This window comes from Panthera onca, chromosome F1 (assembly GCF_046562875.1).
Source record: "Panthera onca isolate mPanOnc1 chromosome F1, mPanOnc1 haplotype 2, whole genome shotgun sequence".
In the NCBI taxonomy this organism is placed as follows: Eukaryota; Metazoa; Chordata; class Mammalia; order Carnivora; family Felidae; genus Panthera; species Panthera onca.
In genome coordinates this window covers 41,603,700-41,621,687 of record NC_138355.1, presented here as the reverse complement: position 1 = coordinate 41,621,687, position 17,988 = coordinate 41,603,700, and the positions used below count along the sequence as shown (strand labels likewise).

At 47.5% G+C, this 17,988-nt stretch overlaps 1 protein-coding gene across 5 annotated transcripts in view; it reads right to left on the bottom strand.

The window, feature by feature from the left end:
* The window catches only part of NR5A2 (nuclear receptor subfamily 5 group A member 2), a 135,379-nt gene that overhangs the window by 113,002 nt on the left and 4,389 nt on the right, over positions 1 to 17,988 (bottom strand). Inside the window, exons 2-5 of one of the 5 annotated variants that reach the window (XM_060644039.3) lie at positions 10,060 to 10,197; positions 5,806 to 5,924; positions 4,113 to 4,254; positions 1,196 to 1,842 (exon numbers count right to left, since the gene is read on the bottom strand). In XM_060644039.3, coding sequence (XP_060500022.1) covers positions 1,196 to 1,842; positions 4,113 to 4,254; positions 5,806 to 5,924; positions 10,060 to 10,197 — 1,046 coding nt within the window. Of the gene's footprint in view, positions 1 to 1,195; positions 1,843 to 4,112; positions 4,255 to 5,805; positions 5,925 to 6,364; positions 6,599 to 6,978; positions 7,162 to 10,059; positions 10,198 to 17,988 lie in introns of those variants that run through there. The other 4 variants (XM_060644043.3, XM_060644041.3, XM_060644042.3 and 1 more) reach the window with 4 other exon arrangements.

The following is a 17,988-nucleotide window of genomic DNA, read 5'->3' as shown; positions in this document are numbered from 1 at the left end:
AAGAGCTGGACAGGTGGACAGTCTCAACAGCATTCTGGTAGCATTCTACCAACTTGTTTGGATCTGTTCAGAAAACTTTTGTTTCCCTGTACAAATCACAGTGCTTAAGGACATCTGCTATGAAAAACACCATCTTCCATTTGCACACAGCTTCCATATTCCCTAGTCCGTCTACACAGACAGTTTTTAATGGCCACCCTTTACATTAAAGGTCTGCTTTGTACTGTCCTCCTCAAGAGTTTTAAATCTCCTCCAAAAGTCCCAGGTGATCAGAAGCCACAGATGTCTAGCAGCCTCATCTACTCCCGTGACAGTAAAAGGAAGAAATTGGTTTTGTAACAGATACACTGAGAAATCAAATCCAGGATTCACTTCTGTTCTTAGAACAGAGAATGAAACCACTGACGACCATGTGTGCTATGGGAGGTACTCTTAGATTCCAAACTTCTATAGCACTTTCCCATATTAATTCAGTCTTAAGTTTCAGGAAATAAAATAATTATGTAGTTAAACAGAGATCCTTATACAAACAAGTACCGTGTTTACAATGTAGCAATCCATTAAAATCAAAGAGAGGCATAGATTATGAGAACTAAAACCTGAGCCAAGTAGACTAGCACTCACCATTTGCCCAATCCCCATCCAATGACAGTAAACATCCTATTGGAATCTGCTCAGAAAACAAAGGCTTTACCCACCTAATGTCAAGGTAAACAGGTAGTAAAAACCCATTTTACACTACTAACTGGTGGTACCATTTTCACTCTTTAGGGTCTAAACACAACTAAATTTTGGTATTTTTTTCTTTTAAATTGGTACCAATATACTACAGCTTTTTTTACTTGATAATTTTTAAGAAGTTCACTAGGTACTGGTTCACGTTGACTTAAATTTTATAGCCATAAACCATCTGAGTTAGAGGGAATAAAGACATTCTACTATTCAGGGAAAAAAAAAATTTCCTATAGTTTACATGAAATGCCATCCCCCTAGACTAAGAGCTACATAGAATAAAAGCCCCATAAACTTAAGCTGTGATAGTCCTAAAATCAAGGTCATAAGATTCTTCTACTCTGTAAATCATACAAAGAAGAAAAGTAAGGAAAAAGTATGTTCAGCACCACGAATATATTAATTAGGAACAGAGTTAGGTCTCTCTTGAAAGGGCTGTAAGCTGTAATAGCTGATGACATACCTTAAGTTCTCTGAAGAAGATACTACTCCTGGCCCACTCAACAATGGAGAAGAGGGTTTGATCAGCCATTTTGCACATAAGCCCAAACGTGCTCAGCTTTTCATGCTTGCTTCGATTAGCTTGCTCTTGCTGCAAATAGGCCATGATTTTGGCCTGGACTTGAGGCTCATCTGGCTCACACTTCAGAAGTTCCAGTATCAGATGTGGGATGCTTGCCGGGGAGCTTGTCTGGTAACTATCCATATAGGAATAGCCCATGATCGACTCTGGTGAGCTGGTGTAGGGGTCTGGATACTCAGACTTGATGGCCCGGCTAGGAAAGTGACTGTATGTTTGGTAACCTTGCAGGCTGCCATGAGGTGGCATTGTCATGCTAATGGGGGAGGTTACAAAGGGACTTCTGTCATAGTCTGTGGGAGGCAAGGCAGCGTGGTTCAGAGGTAGGCCTTTGGAGGCAGAATGGATGTTCTGAATTGCAGAAGAGATGGTGAGCTCAGAGGGCATTGCTTGGATCACCTGAGACATGGCTTCTAGCTTAAGTCCATTGGCTCGGATGAGGGCTTTTTTCTGTTGCTTTAGGGCCCTGTCTCTCTTGTACATTGGCCCAAATTTATTCCTTCCCCCGCGCATTCGGTCAGCCCTTACCGCTGTAGGGAAATAAAAAAAAAAAAGGAGTAAGGGTATAAATAAGATGGAAATTATTATCATTCTCTGGATCTCCAGATATCTAGAAATGTTGAAAATTGTCCAGAAGTGTTATGTGTGTGGTTGTTTCACACCATACCTCTCAAAGGTTCCCCCCCCAAAACCGTGTCTTCCTTATTTATGAATTCTCTCCTCTAAGTGTTTGTCATAAAAAAAAAATATTTTGGATACATGGGAACCCATTACTATTAACGCTTTGGTGGACTGAAAAGATTTCATAATTTTTGCTACACACAGGGGATCCTTCAGATTGCTAAGAAAGAGTATTGTGCCTGTTGTGTCAGAATTCTCTTTACAGAAACCCAAACTGCTAAGAGGAAAAACTAAAAAATCAAATAACCCATTTCTGGATTAAATTGTGAATGTTTTCCCTTAGAATATCTTCCTCCCTCAAAGCCATTTTGACTAATTTGCTGCAAAAGGATTGGGTACATGCTCTTCCTGGAAAATCATTCTCACCTGGACTTGATGAGCACACATCAGATAACCACCAGTTATTGTTTTTAATTTAGGCAGAACTGGACATAATTAAAGCAAATTCATTTCAGAAGCTGTCAAGACAGTCCACCATCACAGTGCTGTGTGAGTCTGGGACCACGTCTAATAAGTGAGTTAGCAGTTCTCTCCAAGCCCATAGTGGCCAATGGCAATTAGACAGAAACCAGCGACCTCTGACAGCTTCTGACATGTTGAAATTGCTGGAGGTTAAGTTTTTGAGCTTTTTATCTTAGGATTAGTATGGCATTAAAAATTTATTGTGAATGCAAGGTATCCAGAATATTGCACAAGATAACAGAGAGTTTTTCATCTGGGTGATAATTTATTGAATATTCAACTATTTCACATCACTGTTAAAGAAGTAGACCTCAGCCCCACAAGTGACTTACAGTTAATAAAGCACACTTTTTAAGGTAAAGAAATGCAACTTTTTCCTTTCATTAAAAAAAGAAGAAATCAAATGATATCATATGAAATCACAACATTTGATTTTTGACATTTTATCTTTTGAGTCTCATACTAGAGTAAACATCTCCCACAGTATTTTGCTGTCTGGAAAATAATAACGTGATTGGTAATAAAGAAATGAATGAGCATTTCTTTCTTGATCTCTTTCCCAATCTCTTCTTAAAAACAATACAGAGTTAACAGTTCTCATGATAACCAAAGTGGCTACTTCTATTGGGAAGGAATCTGTCAGCGATTCAGAAGATGTATTTGAAATCTTTTGAATATTTCTATCAAGTGTGAGTGCCACATAACAGAAAAACTCCAAACAAAAGTAGCCTGTGCCTCCCTGATCAAATAAAATGCATTCTTGTATCTGGCACTGAACAGTGACCGGCATGCCTTATTATTACTTTCTTTGCACTGTAGTTAATCTGTGGACAGTCAGTAGGCTGGAGGCTGAAAAACAGCAACACACCATGAGAGTCCATGCACCAAATTATTTACAGTGGTCACACATTAACTTTACTCCCTGCCAATCTGTGCATTGTAAGTACCAGGTTCTACTCTTTCGACATAGTTTAACACGGCTTTTGGGGAACCACTCTCTTTCTTGTTCCTGTCAAACCAATGCTACTGATTTAATAGTTCATCATTTTTCATGTTTCCTACTCTCCACCTTCATTTTGCAGACTTGATCGTTATCTTACAAAAAAGAAAAAAGAAAAAGGAACGTGTTTTCCTACACCATCAAAACTTGCACTCTCTATGAGCAACTCCATTTCACAGTTAAATTAGCTTTGACTCTTGCTCAGGAGTCACAAAGTTAATAGTAACAATTATGACAATTAAACAATTTAAAAGATTAAAATCAGGCTTTTACTAAGTTATCCTGACTTGAAAACTGACAATACATTTTTTTTAATTTTTGCAAATTTTAAAATTTGTTCTCATTTCAATCACAGTCCTGTTTTCATCTCACCTGGCCTCTTTAGTGTCAGGTGCATCTGCTCCCCAAACTAAAAATTAAAAGAAAAGGGGGGGCGGGGGGACTCCAAGATTGAAATTTTTTCCTGGTAGATTTCACCAGTATTTAAATGAGACTTGGACTGTTCTGCTGATAAAACATAAAAAGATCTTACATTATTGTCCATGGTGTTAGAAGACTAGGAGAGTAATGTTACCATATTATAAGTACAATGTTATTTTAAATCTTATGTCCTTGGAGAGTTTTAACAGGCAATAGTAGTCTTTAGAAGAAACTTACCTTCTAGCTTCATTCCAACACTTAGACATTTTTGAAATCGACAGTAAGGACAACGCTTTCTCTGTGTTTTATCAATTTGGCAGTTCTGGTTTTCTATACATGTGTACCTTTTATTATTTTGGACTGTTCGCTTAAAAAACCCCTATAAGACAGAGAAAATAGTGAGGCACAGTATAAATCTAACACCCGTCTCGTCCATTGTTTCATTTTAAGGAAATCACCAATAAATCTTTTCATTGAACCAATGAGCCTTTCCGTGGTTCTGTGGTTTGTTCTACATTTTAACAAGATCAACCCTCCAAAATGGTGCTGGGCCAAAGTGGAGATTTTTCTGGCACTAAAGTTATATTCCTAGAATAACATCAAATCTTGGGGAGATTTGGATATACACCATTTAATCTCGACAGACGGAGAAAAATACATTCCACATTGACCAGTAATTTCAAAAAAAATCTGTTTTCTTATTAACCTCATATTCCAGATAAGGTACTCATGGAGCTCTGCACCGTTTGTAAGCAGCCTGATAGATTTTAGTGGCAAATTATTATAAAATACCATTGGAAAAACTGAACAGCAAAACACCCCAGATTTTTTTTTTTTTTTTTTTTTTTTACAAATGTCAGCACTAGACTGTCGAGAGCAAGAGGATTTAAAGAGTAAAATGGGAAAATGTTCATAATTCCATTGAAATACATTCAAGTTGGGGAACTGTGTAATAAAAAAAAAAGTGAAACTGATGGAAAAGAAAAAATGTATAGCAGAGAGCTGAATTTTAGCACAGTGTGCTTTTCTTCTATTTCACCCAAAAGAATTCATCAAAACAAATTTTGTAGCTTTATAATATAATAACAGCTTTACCAGGATGGTATACTCTTTATGTTTATCTTACTAGCTATAAAGTGGAACAATCTTACTTTGTTATAGAGAATGAAGGGATTTTCCTGGCAGTGGTTTAAGTATTTGTACTAAGCTTTCTACTTTAAAAAATGTTGAGAAACAGCAAATAGTATCAAATGGACTGGGACTATATCAAAAAGGTCTGGGAGAAATTCTTGATGTATGGTTGATAGTAATAGGAAAAATTTAGTACATTTTAGATATTAAAACTTCTTGCATTTAAATAGGTCATATGACTTATTTATGAATGCCATTATACTATAAACTGAGATGTGCTTTCTTATCCTTTATGATATAAATCTTTTAAAAAATCTTCAAAATTGTTTTTGGAATAAATCAGGATGAAATCATGCAGTTGAGAATTTAGACTTTTATCTGTGGATAAAAAAATGTTTTAGACTTGCAGCATAGAATACTCTGAAGTTAAAATATATTTGGGAAATACTTTGTCATGTTCCCTCTCAAGAACAACGATGCTTTAAATATATATAAGTCAAGCAAAATCAATATTTAGGACTGTTAGAAATAGAAGTCTTTCTACAGATACATCACTTTACTACAATAAAATATTTTAAAGCCATGAGATGGGCAAAGTTTTCTAAACAGCATAAATTTTTTTTGCCTTTGGAATTAAATCAAACACATATTTCAAAGAATCATCTCCCTAGGACTAACTCTTTCTCTCATTTTTAATTGAGTCTATAGAAGACAGCCTCCATTTAGCTTTAAAAAGTAATCCAATGGTTTATTTTGGATTTAAACATTATATTTATCAGGTAGCAACGTGGAGGCAAACCTTGCAGCTTTCACAGGTGAGGAGCCCATAATGGTATCCAGATACTTTGTCTCCACACACCGGACAGAGTTCTTCAAGATCTTCATCATAAGAGTAATTCACCATTTTAAACTGAGACACTGAAACAAGAAAAAGAAATGTGTATACATATCTAATTAATTTACTATGTAGGTTTTAATCCTGCAGTGAAAAGCATTTTGGTGATCAGTGGGCAAATATCACAGGTAAAATATCATATATATATATATATATATATATATATATGTATATATATATATATAACATATATATTATATATATGATATTTTATCTTGCTATACTTAAAAAATAGTTGTATACAATGAAAGCAAAACATCTTTAGGACTCAACGAGCATGCACTTCCTATTTTTTTAACTTAAAAAGATTTCCAACTTCTTTTGTTAAGAATTTTAAACTGACCGCTGTTGAACCCAGAGGTCATAACTGCAAAACAGCAAATCAGAAAAGAAACATGAATTGCAGAAAGTAACCATTTAGAACTTCTTTTCAACCTTCTAAAGTTAAGATCCAAAATGTCACCTTTGCCTAAGGAAGAGAAGCAAGCTCTCGCATTCTCGCACTCTTGGAGTAAGTTTGCTGCAAGTACCCAGCGCTTATCAGGATAGCAACGGCCGATTTGCAAACACTTGACCGAGAACCTGAAGCCCCAGAAACAGCTTTCCAGCAGCAGCCCCCACTTTTAACAGCCTGCGGCTCCCTACGTTCGAATCTGTTAGACTAATTGAAACATTCAGTTACTTATCGACAGGGCTCCTGTTCTGGATACTTTAGTCTCTTCACATTCGAAAACGTCCTGTTAAAATAAAGAAGGAAAAGAGGGAGGACGCCCGGATGGGAGGGGGGGGAAAAAAAAAAGAAAAGAAAAGATACACAGGAGGGTTTGGTTTCGTCCCCAAGTATTAAAGTCCTGCGATAAAACTTCACATGTTTCCGATAATCATTGCAAAATATAAACACCTTGAGATTGCCCGGTTAAAGTTAAACAGAAATCAGGCCGCGGCTACAAGCGGCTCACTGCGGGGATCGAGTAACCGCCTTCCGCCGGACTTAGCCCCTGCGAAGGCGTCATCGCAGCTAAAAGATGGATAAACTATGCACAGGAAGGACAGTGGCCAGGAGACCCCAGATGATACCTGATCTAGTCCCTTCCTGAGACTCACTCAGGGGCAGGTCTCGGAGGGCGACGCGGCGGGTATCGGTGCTAAGGGGCAGGTCCGCGCAGCCCAGCCACCAGCTGTACCCCTCCCGGGCACCTTCCTGTGAAACCCCGGGGCGCGCTGTCCTTTTCGCCCCTTGCCCAACTCTTGCTCGGCGACACACGGGCGCACAAATGCAGATTCGAGTTTAAGTTAATCAGTGGCGTTTGCAGGGGGCGGGGCGGGGGGGGGAGGGAGATGGGGGAACCGACGGCCGGACAAAAGTTTCCTCTGATTTGTTTACCAAAAAGGAAAGAGAAATAGCTCCCACTGCATCCCCAAAGTTCCCGGCCACTCCATCACGATAATGTGGCCTCTTCGCCAAGGACTCGTTCTTTTCCTTTTTATCTTTTTAAAACACAGTGGGTTTTTTTGTTTTGTTTTGTTTTTTCTTTACGGATTCTGCAGGCCTCCGGAAAGGGCCGTGGGGAGGTGAGGTCACTGCCACCACTTCGAGGCTGAGGGCCGAGGACCGAGCAGCTGAGTTGAGACGTCTCTTCCCGAGACACAGAGCCCTGGCCTGGGGCTTAAACCGGAGTGAGTTAGCCAGAGTTTGGGGGTGGGGGTGGGGTCCCGGGAAAAGATGTTCGCGTAGAAGCAGGCGCCTTGAGCTCCGTGAAGTAGAAGTAGAGACGCTAAGCGCAGTCCTCCTAGTGGCGCCAACCCTAAGAGCTCCGCGCTCGGGCTTTGGGAAGCTGGGGGTTGGGGAAACTGAGGGTTTAAGTTTGTTTATAGCCCCATCTCTTCCACAACTCGTAACTATTGTCCTGCGGCGTGTTTTCGGGACAGGAAAAACTGTACTTTACCAAGTGTGTTCTTCTCTACCTCCCCTTCTCCCAAAAAAGTAAACTCTAATTTCGCACCTAAGAGGCACAGCGAGGCAACCGTTTGCAGGAGGATTCGGTGCCCACCTCGGGGATCCAACGCCAAAAGACCAGGGCTGGGAATGGGGACCCTCTTGGACAAAGACAGAGGCCTTGTGGGTAGCCAGTCGCTGCTGTGCGGGACCCGGGCATCTTTCAGAGTGTCCCAGGTGCCGTACCCAAGTAGGCTTTCGGAGAACGGAATCCGTTGGGGCAAAGAAGTCCCTGTCTTTAGAAAGTAGAGAGGGCCGTGGGGCCTTGGAAAGCTAGGGCCGAAGAGAGGCACGCGGATAAATCCCTCCACAGTAAGCTGTCCCGAAACCTAGTGGCGAGTCTTTCTGGTAGGACCAGGGCGCGTCCCCGGCTGAGCCCAGAGCAAGCAAGGGAAAGGGGTCCCCATCCCCAGGGACTTCCCGCGAGGTGCAGGCCGAGTGGCATAGAGGAAGTCGTGACCTGACCCTTCCCACGATGTTTTCGAACCCAGAGCTGAGCGAGCGGCCGGCGGCTTCTCCTGAGACCTGGGCACAATGGAAGTCTAACTTTCTGCTTTGGGACAGTAGGTCGTGTCAAGAACGCCCCTCCCGAACTTTAAAAGGAATACTACAGTGGCATTTCCCTCGCATCTCCCCCGCCCCCTAAACCCTTATTCTTGCCTCCCCTACTTCTTGATCCAGCGTTTCCCTGAGCGTCTTTTCCCTAGTCTTTCAGAAACGCGCGCGCCTGAACGAGGGGCAGAAACTTTCCTTTTGGACCTAAGATCGCGGTGGCCTCACAGGCGCCCAAAGGGCACTCCCTCTCCGCAGCTAGAGGCGGAGGGTTCCGGGATCCCGGTCACGGCGCCGCGTCCCCCACGCCCCGACTTCGCGGGACTCCCAGGTACGAGCGCCAATGCCTCTTTGGGCCAACCGGGTTCCTCCAGCACCCAACCCTCAAGTTAGTCTCAGGGGCCGCAGCCCCCAGGGGACGTCCACAGCCCCTCCTGGAGGCTTGGAGAGACCCCAGCATCACCGAGAGGTAACCGACCCACAGGCACAACGCACGCGTAGCCGCCACCCGCTTTCCCCAGTCCCGGCGGGAGACGTCAGGGGCCCTGGGCCCGAGCGCGGCAGGCGCGCCGCCGATCCCGCACCGCGGCGTGCACCAACCCCAAACTCTGCTCCAACTCTGCTCCCAACACTTCCCCGGCGCTTTCAAGTTCGCTCAAGGGGATGGCAGGAAGCGTTCCGGATCACAGGCCCGCCTGCCCGCACATCCTGCGCGCGGGAAGGGGCGAGGATGGAAGACCACCGGTGACTTTTCCTAGCATTGTTCCCTCCCTGGCCCAGGGCAACTGCGATAAACTTCTGAAGGGCTTAATACAACCACATCTAGAGTCAATATTTGGAATGCGGCGAAAATATAGCCAGCAGGGTTTGCTTTTTTTGTTGTTAGCAATCAAGAGGTAAGAAAACAAGCCGGGCTTCCACATTCCCAGCTCTGGGACTGTAGAAAAGGCATTAAGCTAAACCGGTGCCCCGTTCCCTCAACTAACTCGGCAATACCCGCGCAGAGGATGGGGGTGGGATAATTTGGGATTTCTTCAGTTCTGTCTGCGGTTCTGAAGTTGTCCAAATTAGAGCCAGTTCGCAGTGTCCCCCTGGGCTTTTGGGGGTGCCCAACATGCATTCTAACGCCGCTAAGACCAGCTTTCCCGGAGCCTCCTCTCTTTGTAGCTGACTTTGCTAAGCAGGGTGTTCTTCCTCCACACACGAGCATTGATTAAAGTTCCCACCGATTCCAATGACCGAGAACCCGCTCCGGTTTCCAGTGAGGCATTTCATTTCTTAGAATGATCTTATTATTCTGAAGTATCTTTAGCCTGAAGCTGCCCCCCTCGGGTTGCCATAGAGCTTGAAACCTCTCTTTTCTTAATTAGAAGCGGCCAATTAGGCATTGCTTGGAAAACCTCCGCCCCGCATTGTTCAAGAGCCATAAACTTTTATGCCTGCCCCTCGGGAGGGGGCCTGCCGCCCGCGCGCGGCCCCACAGCCCGGCAGCGACGAGCGCCCCGCAGGGCTGCTCCGGCGCCCGCGAGGGGTGGGCGGCTGAAGCCCTCAGGGCGAGCCCGGGGGCGGTGTGGCCGCGGGAACCCGAGCGCCGCGCAGCGCCTCCTTACCTTGCATGTTTTCCGGCATCTGCCCCTGTTCCCCATGCGATCGAGCCAGTCCCAGGGCTTCCGTCTCCACTTTGGGCAGCATGACAAGGCGGCCGCGGGCGGGGAGAGGGGGTCCGCGTCCGTCCGGAAGCCCAGCACCTGGACACGGGCAGCACAGATTCAACTCCGGCGGAAAGGAGGGAGGGGCGGCTGGGGTGCTGGCTCACCCACCCGCTCGCAGGAGCGTGCCTCCGCCTCCTCCGGGGCCGCGGGTCAGGACCCCTGAGCCCCGTCCAGTCTCGCAACTCCGGAGCCGACCCCAAGCTGCTAGGAGGAGATGGCGGGCTACGAGACGCGGCGAAGACTGCGTCCGCGCGCCTGGCTTTGGCTCGGCTAGGGCGGCAGCGGCGGCGGCGGCGGCGGCGAGGGCGCAGCTGCCCGGGGCGCGGATCCGTGCGCGGCCGAGCTCCGGGCGGGCAGCGGAGGCGGCCGCCGAGCTGCTGCTGCCGCCGCGGCGGTGCCGCTGCCGCTGCTCCCGGACGGCTCGGGCGACTTCTACCCCTCCCTCCACCCGCCCTCTGGCTCAAGATCGGCAGGGGTCTCTCTCTCTCTCTCTCTCTCTCTCTCTCTCTCTCTCTCTCTCTCTCTCCTCTCTCCCCTCACTTCTCTCTCCCCTCCTCTCCGCCCCTTCCCCTGTCTCTGCTTCCCTCTCGCTATCACAAGTGTGGAGTTGTGAAGTTACAACCCCCCCTCTCCTGCCTCGTTTACTCCTCTCGCGTGTCCGAGAGCAGCCCTTCCAGCCCCGAGGGTGACGGTGCTGGGAAGGAAAGGGGGAAGATGAGGAGGAGAGGGGAGGTAAGTAGGACGGGGGTAAGGGGAAGGCTGGGATGAGGGGTGATGACAGTGAATGGGGACGCGGGTTCCGGACTCGGTCGGACACCAGCAGCCAGCCAATGAGGATGAGGCGCGAGCTCCAGTCCCCTCGCCTGCCCCAACCTCACCACCCCGCCTTAACCCCCTCCCACCCCACCCTGACCTGGGGCGGGGGATGTGAATGCTGCCGGGTCTTACAGCTAGTGGGAAGCGACCTCTGTCTGAGCGCAGCGGCGAAGGACGGGAGGCTAGGGCGGCGATTTATTTCTGCGAGCTGAGGGGAAACCAGAAGGGACGCGGGAGTGTGTGAGTGTGCGTGTGTGTCCCCGCGCGAATATCGGGTCGGGGGCTGGAGGGGGAGTTAAACACCCATTTAAACAACTTAAAGGAGAAAAGAGATGTTGAATTCAGTTGATCGCTCTTCTCAGAAGAGCTGGCCTGCTCTCAAGGGTCTCCCGGCTTCATTGCCCATCGGTATTCAGTCCGAAAAGGCCCCACCATGGGCCCCAGGAGTCCTGCCGTGGCCGAGCGTCCCGGCTCACCGAGGAGACCCATCTCGCCGAGAGTTCGCCCACTCGCCGGCAATGGAGGAACAGCTATCCCTGTTTCCCCCGCTCTTTACCGGGTCCTTCACTCATTTATAAACACCCCACCCCCTCCAGACTAAGATTACATTGGCGGCAGACTTCCTAAATTTTAGGGCACTGTGTTTCCAAGCAGAAAGCAACGATCGGACTAGGCTTTCCTTTTTCATTCTGGTGTCTCTGGTAGGACAATCCACATGAGGCCCAGAGGCCCAGCACTTTAATAAAGTTTTAAAGAACCATCTGTTATGTAAGCTCTTCGGCCACCAGCCCAGCCACATCTTCAAAGTTTTCAGATCTCATCCCAACAAGATGAAAAAACATTTTTTCCAGCCTCGTGACTGCATATGAAATGCCTCATATTCAGTGTCTGCTGTGAGACTGGGTAATTATCAGAGTCCTCCCGCAAGGGGGTGAATTTGAATCTCAAAAGATCTGAATTTATTCTATTTGAATGGCATAGAGATCACACACTCAAACTGCCCAGGCCAGTATTTGATGAATTGAATAACACTCCAATCATCCCCATGATTAATCTACACTTTTATATGAAGCGGGTTGTTCATCACCCACCCACGCCTGGTAATTCAGGTACTGTTGGCTCTCTAATTCTTTTTTTTTTTTTTTTTTTGGTCATTTTGTTCTTCTTCAATGTATACTCAGAATCTAGCTTATTTAAATCTCAGTTTTGTAGCACCAAATTTCATAAAAATGTTTAAACTTGGGGGGAGGGGAACCAGCCATTAGTTTGTAAAGGGCAGTGGGATGTAGTTGCCAAAATGAGTGACCCTTAAGATGATCAGATTTCCAGGGTAGCATCAACTAACACTGTCAATTCATTTTCAATATTACTAGTTGTTTTTAAATATCATTGTAAATTAAATAAGTTTTGTGGCTTAAGTATATATATAGTATATATAGAATATATACACACACATACACACAGTTCAGAAAAGGAAAGGAGTTGTCTCAGGGCTCAACTCAGTTCTTGCAGTGCTTTGTGGATTCGGATGAACTTTGAAAATCAGTTTATTCCAAAGTCTTAATCTAGGAAGAGCCTCCTCTCACTACAATCAAAGAGCTCATGGGGGCACTTATGTAACACTTTGCAAATACCAGGCTGGCAGCTTTGGGGGGACTCCAGACTCTTGGTCCTCAGAGGGAGCTTCCAGGGTGAGGGAAGTTCCTCTGATTGGTAGAGCTGGAGGAAGAGGTTGGGAGAGTTTGAAAGAAGTAGAAAGGGGGTCTGACAGGACCATATATTTGTAGCATGGCAAAAGTGCTTGCCTGCACTTGAGGCAGAGCCTTGACCTAGCCAAGGAAAACTTTGTGATCACATTCATAACCCAGCTTCAGCCCCAGAAGGGGCTTGCCTAGACCACCCTAGCGCCTTTTCAGTCCAGGCCAGTCTGCCCTTGCCTCACACCCCAAACCAGGAATGATGGTGCAGTTGGCATTCATTTCTCTCCTCCCAAAATCAGAGGGGGAAATGGTGGGGAAACAGGGGCTGCAGACAAGGTTTCAAAAAACCACCCTTAAAAAAAAATCCGCAGTTGTATCACAGAAGAAAGATCCAAGGTGCTTCGCCTTGCTTTGAAGTTCTTGTCCAGGCTCACGGCTTCCCCCCCGCCCCCCAACGGAAGGGGCACCTAAATAGCAGGTCTCAAGCAGAGAGAAAACTTCGGCGTCCCAGGCCTCCTGCTCCAGGAAGAGAAGAGTTCCCTAGGGTCAACCATATCCAGATCCCCATCCGGGACGTCGAAACCCCTGCCGGCGGTGGACAAGGGGGAAATCTTCCACTGGAATTGGTTCATGTCAGAGACCCGAGGTCACACTCACCTTTTCCCGGGTCGCTTCCTAAGGGCTTTAGGGGAGCGGCAGAGTCCCCAGCCCTGGGGCAGACGCAGAGGGTGGGGCGGCGGCACCAGGCTTCCCACATCACGCTCATTTCCGCCCTGCAAGTGCATCCTTTCCAAACCCCCTGAGTTCCCTGGTTCCGAACGATCTGGTCCCTTGACCCTTCAATTCCGCTGGGCAGGGGCCCACACTGGAGCCCCGGACCCGCTTGCCCTGTGACCTGGGATCGGCCTGGGCGTCTCCCAGAACACCCTCTCGGAAGGATAGCTGGTAGAGTAGGAGCCCGGGCCGCCCACGGTGCCTCGGATCGGTTACCTGAAGATGGTTCTAGGTTGCAGAGGCAGCAGTGAGGAAGGAGAGCCAAGTGGACGCGGGAAGGGGAGGCAGTTGTGATGGGAGTAGGGCAACAGGGCCTGTGTGGTCTAAACGTTGATGCTGGTGGTGGTCTGGACTGACCGACAGACACATCGATCGACTTGGAATGCTAAAACGCCCGCAGGCGGGCAGACGCATCCCATCCTCCGCCAGGAACATCTAACCTACTGCCCCCCTGCCTCTCAGTGGATGCACACTCAAGAATCCACCCCGTCTGGCGGGAAACAAGTGGTGGCGGAGACCACAGACCAGAGGCCGGGAGACCGGGGGAGACAGTTCCGGCTTTAGCTACGGTGCGGATTCACAATGTCTCCCCTCCATTCCTTTGCCAACTTCTGACAAACTTCTCTCCCCTTTCCCCTCACTTCCCCCACGCCTCCACCTTCTTTCCGACGAGACTGGTCTCCAGGGCTCGTCCTTCCCGGTTCTGACTTTGTCTTAAAGCGTTGATTGACGGTTGCAATTACAAAGGATGATGGCTCGGGGAGGCTCCCGCGCAGCCTTGATGAGCCCGAGGAGCGCAGTCCTGGCATATTTTATCCAGGCTCAGCGTTACGGGGCCGTGCGCCCCATTCACCCGGCGGGCTGTAGCTGAGGAGGTCTCGCACTCCCCACCCGCGAGGATGTAACTGCCTCGCTCTCCTCCCCCGCCTCCACTTGTGCGCTGTTCCGCGCTGCATTTCAGAGAGCGCGCCGGGAACAGCCTGCCCTTGACCTGACCTGAGAATTGTATGCCAGCCCTGCGCGCTTAACGCTTGCAGGCCGCAAAGGGAGTGAAAATGTCATGATTTTTTAGAACTGGTTCAACTTTCCTGGGCTCTTCCAAGTGGAAGACCCACCCCTCCCGCGCGCCTAGGTGGGAGAAGCCTCGCATGACCTACCGAATCTCGCACGAAACTTTCAAATCTGCATTCTTGGAAACAATTTCTGATGTCTCCTCCATTTCTACTTTTTGGTGTTTTTAAGGAACTAGAATCATTACTTTTTTTTGTAGCACGTGTCTGCTTTTCAGCCTCAGAAGCAGCCGAGATATTTTTCGGGAGGTCTCCACCAAGTGGCCGGGATAGCCCGAGGGGAAAGAGAAGCAAGTTTATCAGCCTACTGAAAACTCGGGCTCTGCCTAACTTTTCCGCCCCTCCCACTCAACAAGCCCATCAGAAGCCACTTTTGCCTTTCTCCGAAAATTAAGTTTCGCAAAGGATTCCAGAGTTCCGCTCCAGAGCTCTGGAGGCTGGGCTATTCGCCCCCGCCTCTGGTCTCCTGCCCCCCCGCCGGCGTCCGGAGCGCTTTGTTTTAAGATAAGAAGGGTTAAATTTCAGTATAGACACACAAGTTACCGGGGAGCACCTTATTGGCCGGAACTTTGAAAAAACAAACTTATGGGGCGCCTGGGTGGCTCAGTGGTTGGGCGTCCGACTTCGGCTCAGGTCACGATCTCGCGGTATGTGAGTTCAAGCCCCGCGTCGGTCTCTGTGCTGACAGCTCAGAGCCTGGAGCCTGTTTCAGATTCTGTGTCTCCCTCTCTCTCTCTGACCCTCCCCCGTTCATGCTCTCTATCTCAAAAATAAATAAATGTTAAAAAAAAATTAAAAAAAAAAACTTAAATAGGTGAGAAGTCCTGCCTCATTTAAAAAAAAAAAAGATCCCTTTCTGCTACGAGTGTAAATTACTACTTAAGACATCATCTACCACAGCCCTGGAGCAGGAGGAAAAACTGCTATCAGTTGAGACATTCTACCCCTGGAAAGACTTGTGTGTTTGGGGTAACCCGCAAATGGGGATTGACTCACAATCACTATGGGAGTATCTTAACATACCATGGCCCCATCTTTACTGAGGAGGAAAATATAAGGTGAAGCAATTATCCAGGCAATCCAGGTTCCTCCAGCCCCTCCTCCAAACAACATCCCACCCTTGTCCTGAAGTAAAGGTGAGGTTTTTGGAGAGTTTGGCCTGGATTATCGGTATCCGCATCTCTCTGGAAAAAGGCTAATCTAGAACGTTTTGGCTTCATTTCCTTTGGCGGCTGTTGCCCCAACCCAGGGGTCCGGGCGCATCCCGCCTTGGGTATAGCCCTTGCCCTTCTCCAAGTGGGCGGGGAGATCCGGTCTTGAGAAAGGAGCTGGCTAGGGAAATAATCTTGGGTAGGTGGTCCAATCTAATCTATCTCTTCCTCTGTAATTGAAATGCAGATGTGAGTCAGCTCCAACTCAAAACAGTGGGAGTCCCCTCTCGGAACCACGCCGTCCCTCCTCGGGACAAACCAGAACTCGGAGTGACGTTCTCGAGGGCGATCCTGGCGCCAGCAGGCCACCGAGCGCTTAGTGAAACCAGCTGAGAAATTGCGTTGCAATTCCACTCCCCATGTCCCCTCCCCCCCTCCTCAACCCGGACTAGGAACTAAATCCTTAGCACGAGATTATTCAGGGCTACCATTCAGGTGAATACGACCAGACTGGAAGTGTCATGAGGGAAGGGATTGCGCTCCGCGGAGCTCGCGAATTCCTCTGCTCTCGCAGCGCCGCGGGGATGGGCAGTCTCGAGGTTCTTGCCTTAGGGAAGCCCCCACCTAGAGGTTTCCATTCTAAGATCAAAGCGTACGGGGCCGCGCAGAGCTCTGTCTACCAATTTGGGCCCCTCTGGGACAGAACACAAAGCGAGAGGCTAGAAAGGCGGGACTGGGGTGATAGCTTCACCCTCTGGCTCACGGTCCCCAAGGATGGGAAGAGCTCGGGTCTAGGAGGTTCCGTCGTTCTCTGGTTTGGGAGGATGTCGGCTCCTCTAACCCAAACCCAAAGGTTTGGGGCAAATTCTTTCTCCTTCCCTCCAAGGTTTCTTGTCTAGAAACTGGGAAGATGCATCGGGGACCTGATGGCGGGTTCCGACCTATTTTCTTTTCAATCATGTATAGACCGCTGGTGGAACAGGTGGAGCTTGGTGGGGGTGAGGCCGCGGATGTCCAGATCATGGGGAAGGAATCAGCATTTACTGTGAAACATGATAGCGCCGGTTGTGGGACCAGCGTCTCACTAGGGACACCCCTGGGGTTTGTCAAAAGTGGTTTTTCAAAAGGGTGTGTGCGTGCCTGTCTGTGCTTAAACTATCTTGTTCTCTATTTCCTCCCTTTATAAGAAAACAGATGTTGGTTTCTCAGGGTGGAAAAAAAAGGTCCCTTTCTCTGAAAACTCAGTCCCTCATTTTGAGTGATTTCTCTGCCCTCCTCATACCCACTAACTCTCTAACAAATAGATGCTCTGAATTGTCTCTCAATTCCCTTACACCCTGTCAGTAGCCCTGCAAGTTGCCAGCATACACCCCAAACTGCAAGCAAAACTCCATCCAAACTCCAGAGATCCTTTCCAAGAAATCCCAGAATACAAGATCCAAAGTGCCTTCCCACCCTGATTTGCTCTGCCCTCAAGGGTACTGGGCTGCTGTTTCCACCCTGCCCGCTACACCTCTTCCCATCCCACCCTTCTGAATTCTACTGGAATCTAAATCTGATTTCCACTGTGGAATGAAAAGGAAGATAAATAACCATTTACAAATGTCTTCTTAATCCCAGAATGCCTTTGGAAAGAAAGTCTGGGTAGATCAACATTATTTTCAACCATCATTCCATTATATCAACAAAGGCAAATAGTCACTACTTGGAGGAAAGAGCATGGATTTCAGAATCACATCCATGGGTTCTGTTTATGGTTCACTCTCCTGACAAAGCCGAGTGGTCTTGGGTGACTCACAAGACCTTTCTGATTCAATGTTGTCATCAGTAAAATAGGGTTAACAAAGTAAACTTTACACCTGGATGAGACAGTCCCAGCAGGGCAGCATATCCTGCTGTTAATAAATACCAGTTCTCCTTTGTATTTATCTCTTTTCTTCTAAACTCACCCACACTCATCTTTCTGTAAGGAAAATCACTAGGAAGGGAATCACTGACCATTTTAGAACCATTAAAAATAAGGATCTTCCAGGGGCGCCCAATTCTTGGTTTTGTGAGCTCGAGCCCCACGTTGGGCTCTGCACTGATAGTTCAGAGCCTGCTTGGGATTCTCTCTCTCCTTCCCACTTTCTCTCTACCCCTCTCCTGCTCATGCTGTCTTTGTCTTTCTCAGAATAAAGAAATAAACTTAAAAAAAATTTTTTTTTAATTTTTTTTAATGTTTTATTTATTTTTGAGACAGAGAGAGACAGAGCATGAGCAGGGGACGGGCAGAGAGAGTGGGAGACACAGAATCCGAAGCAGGCTCCAGGCTCT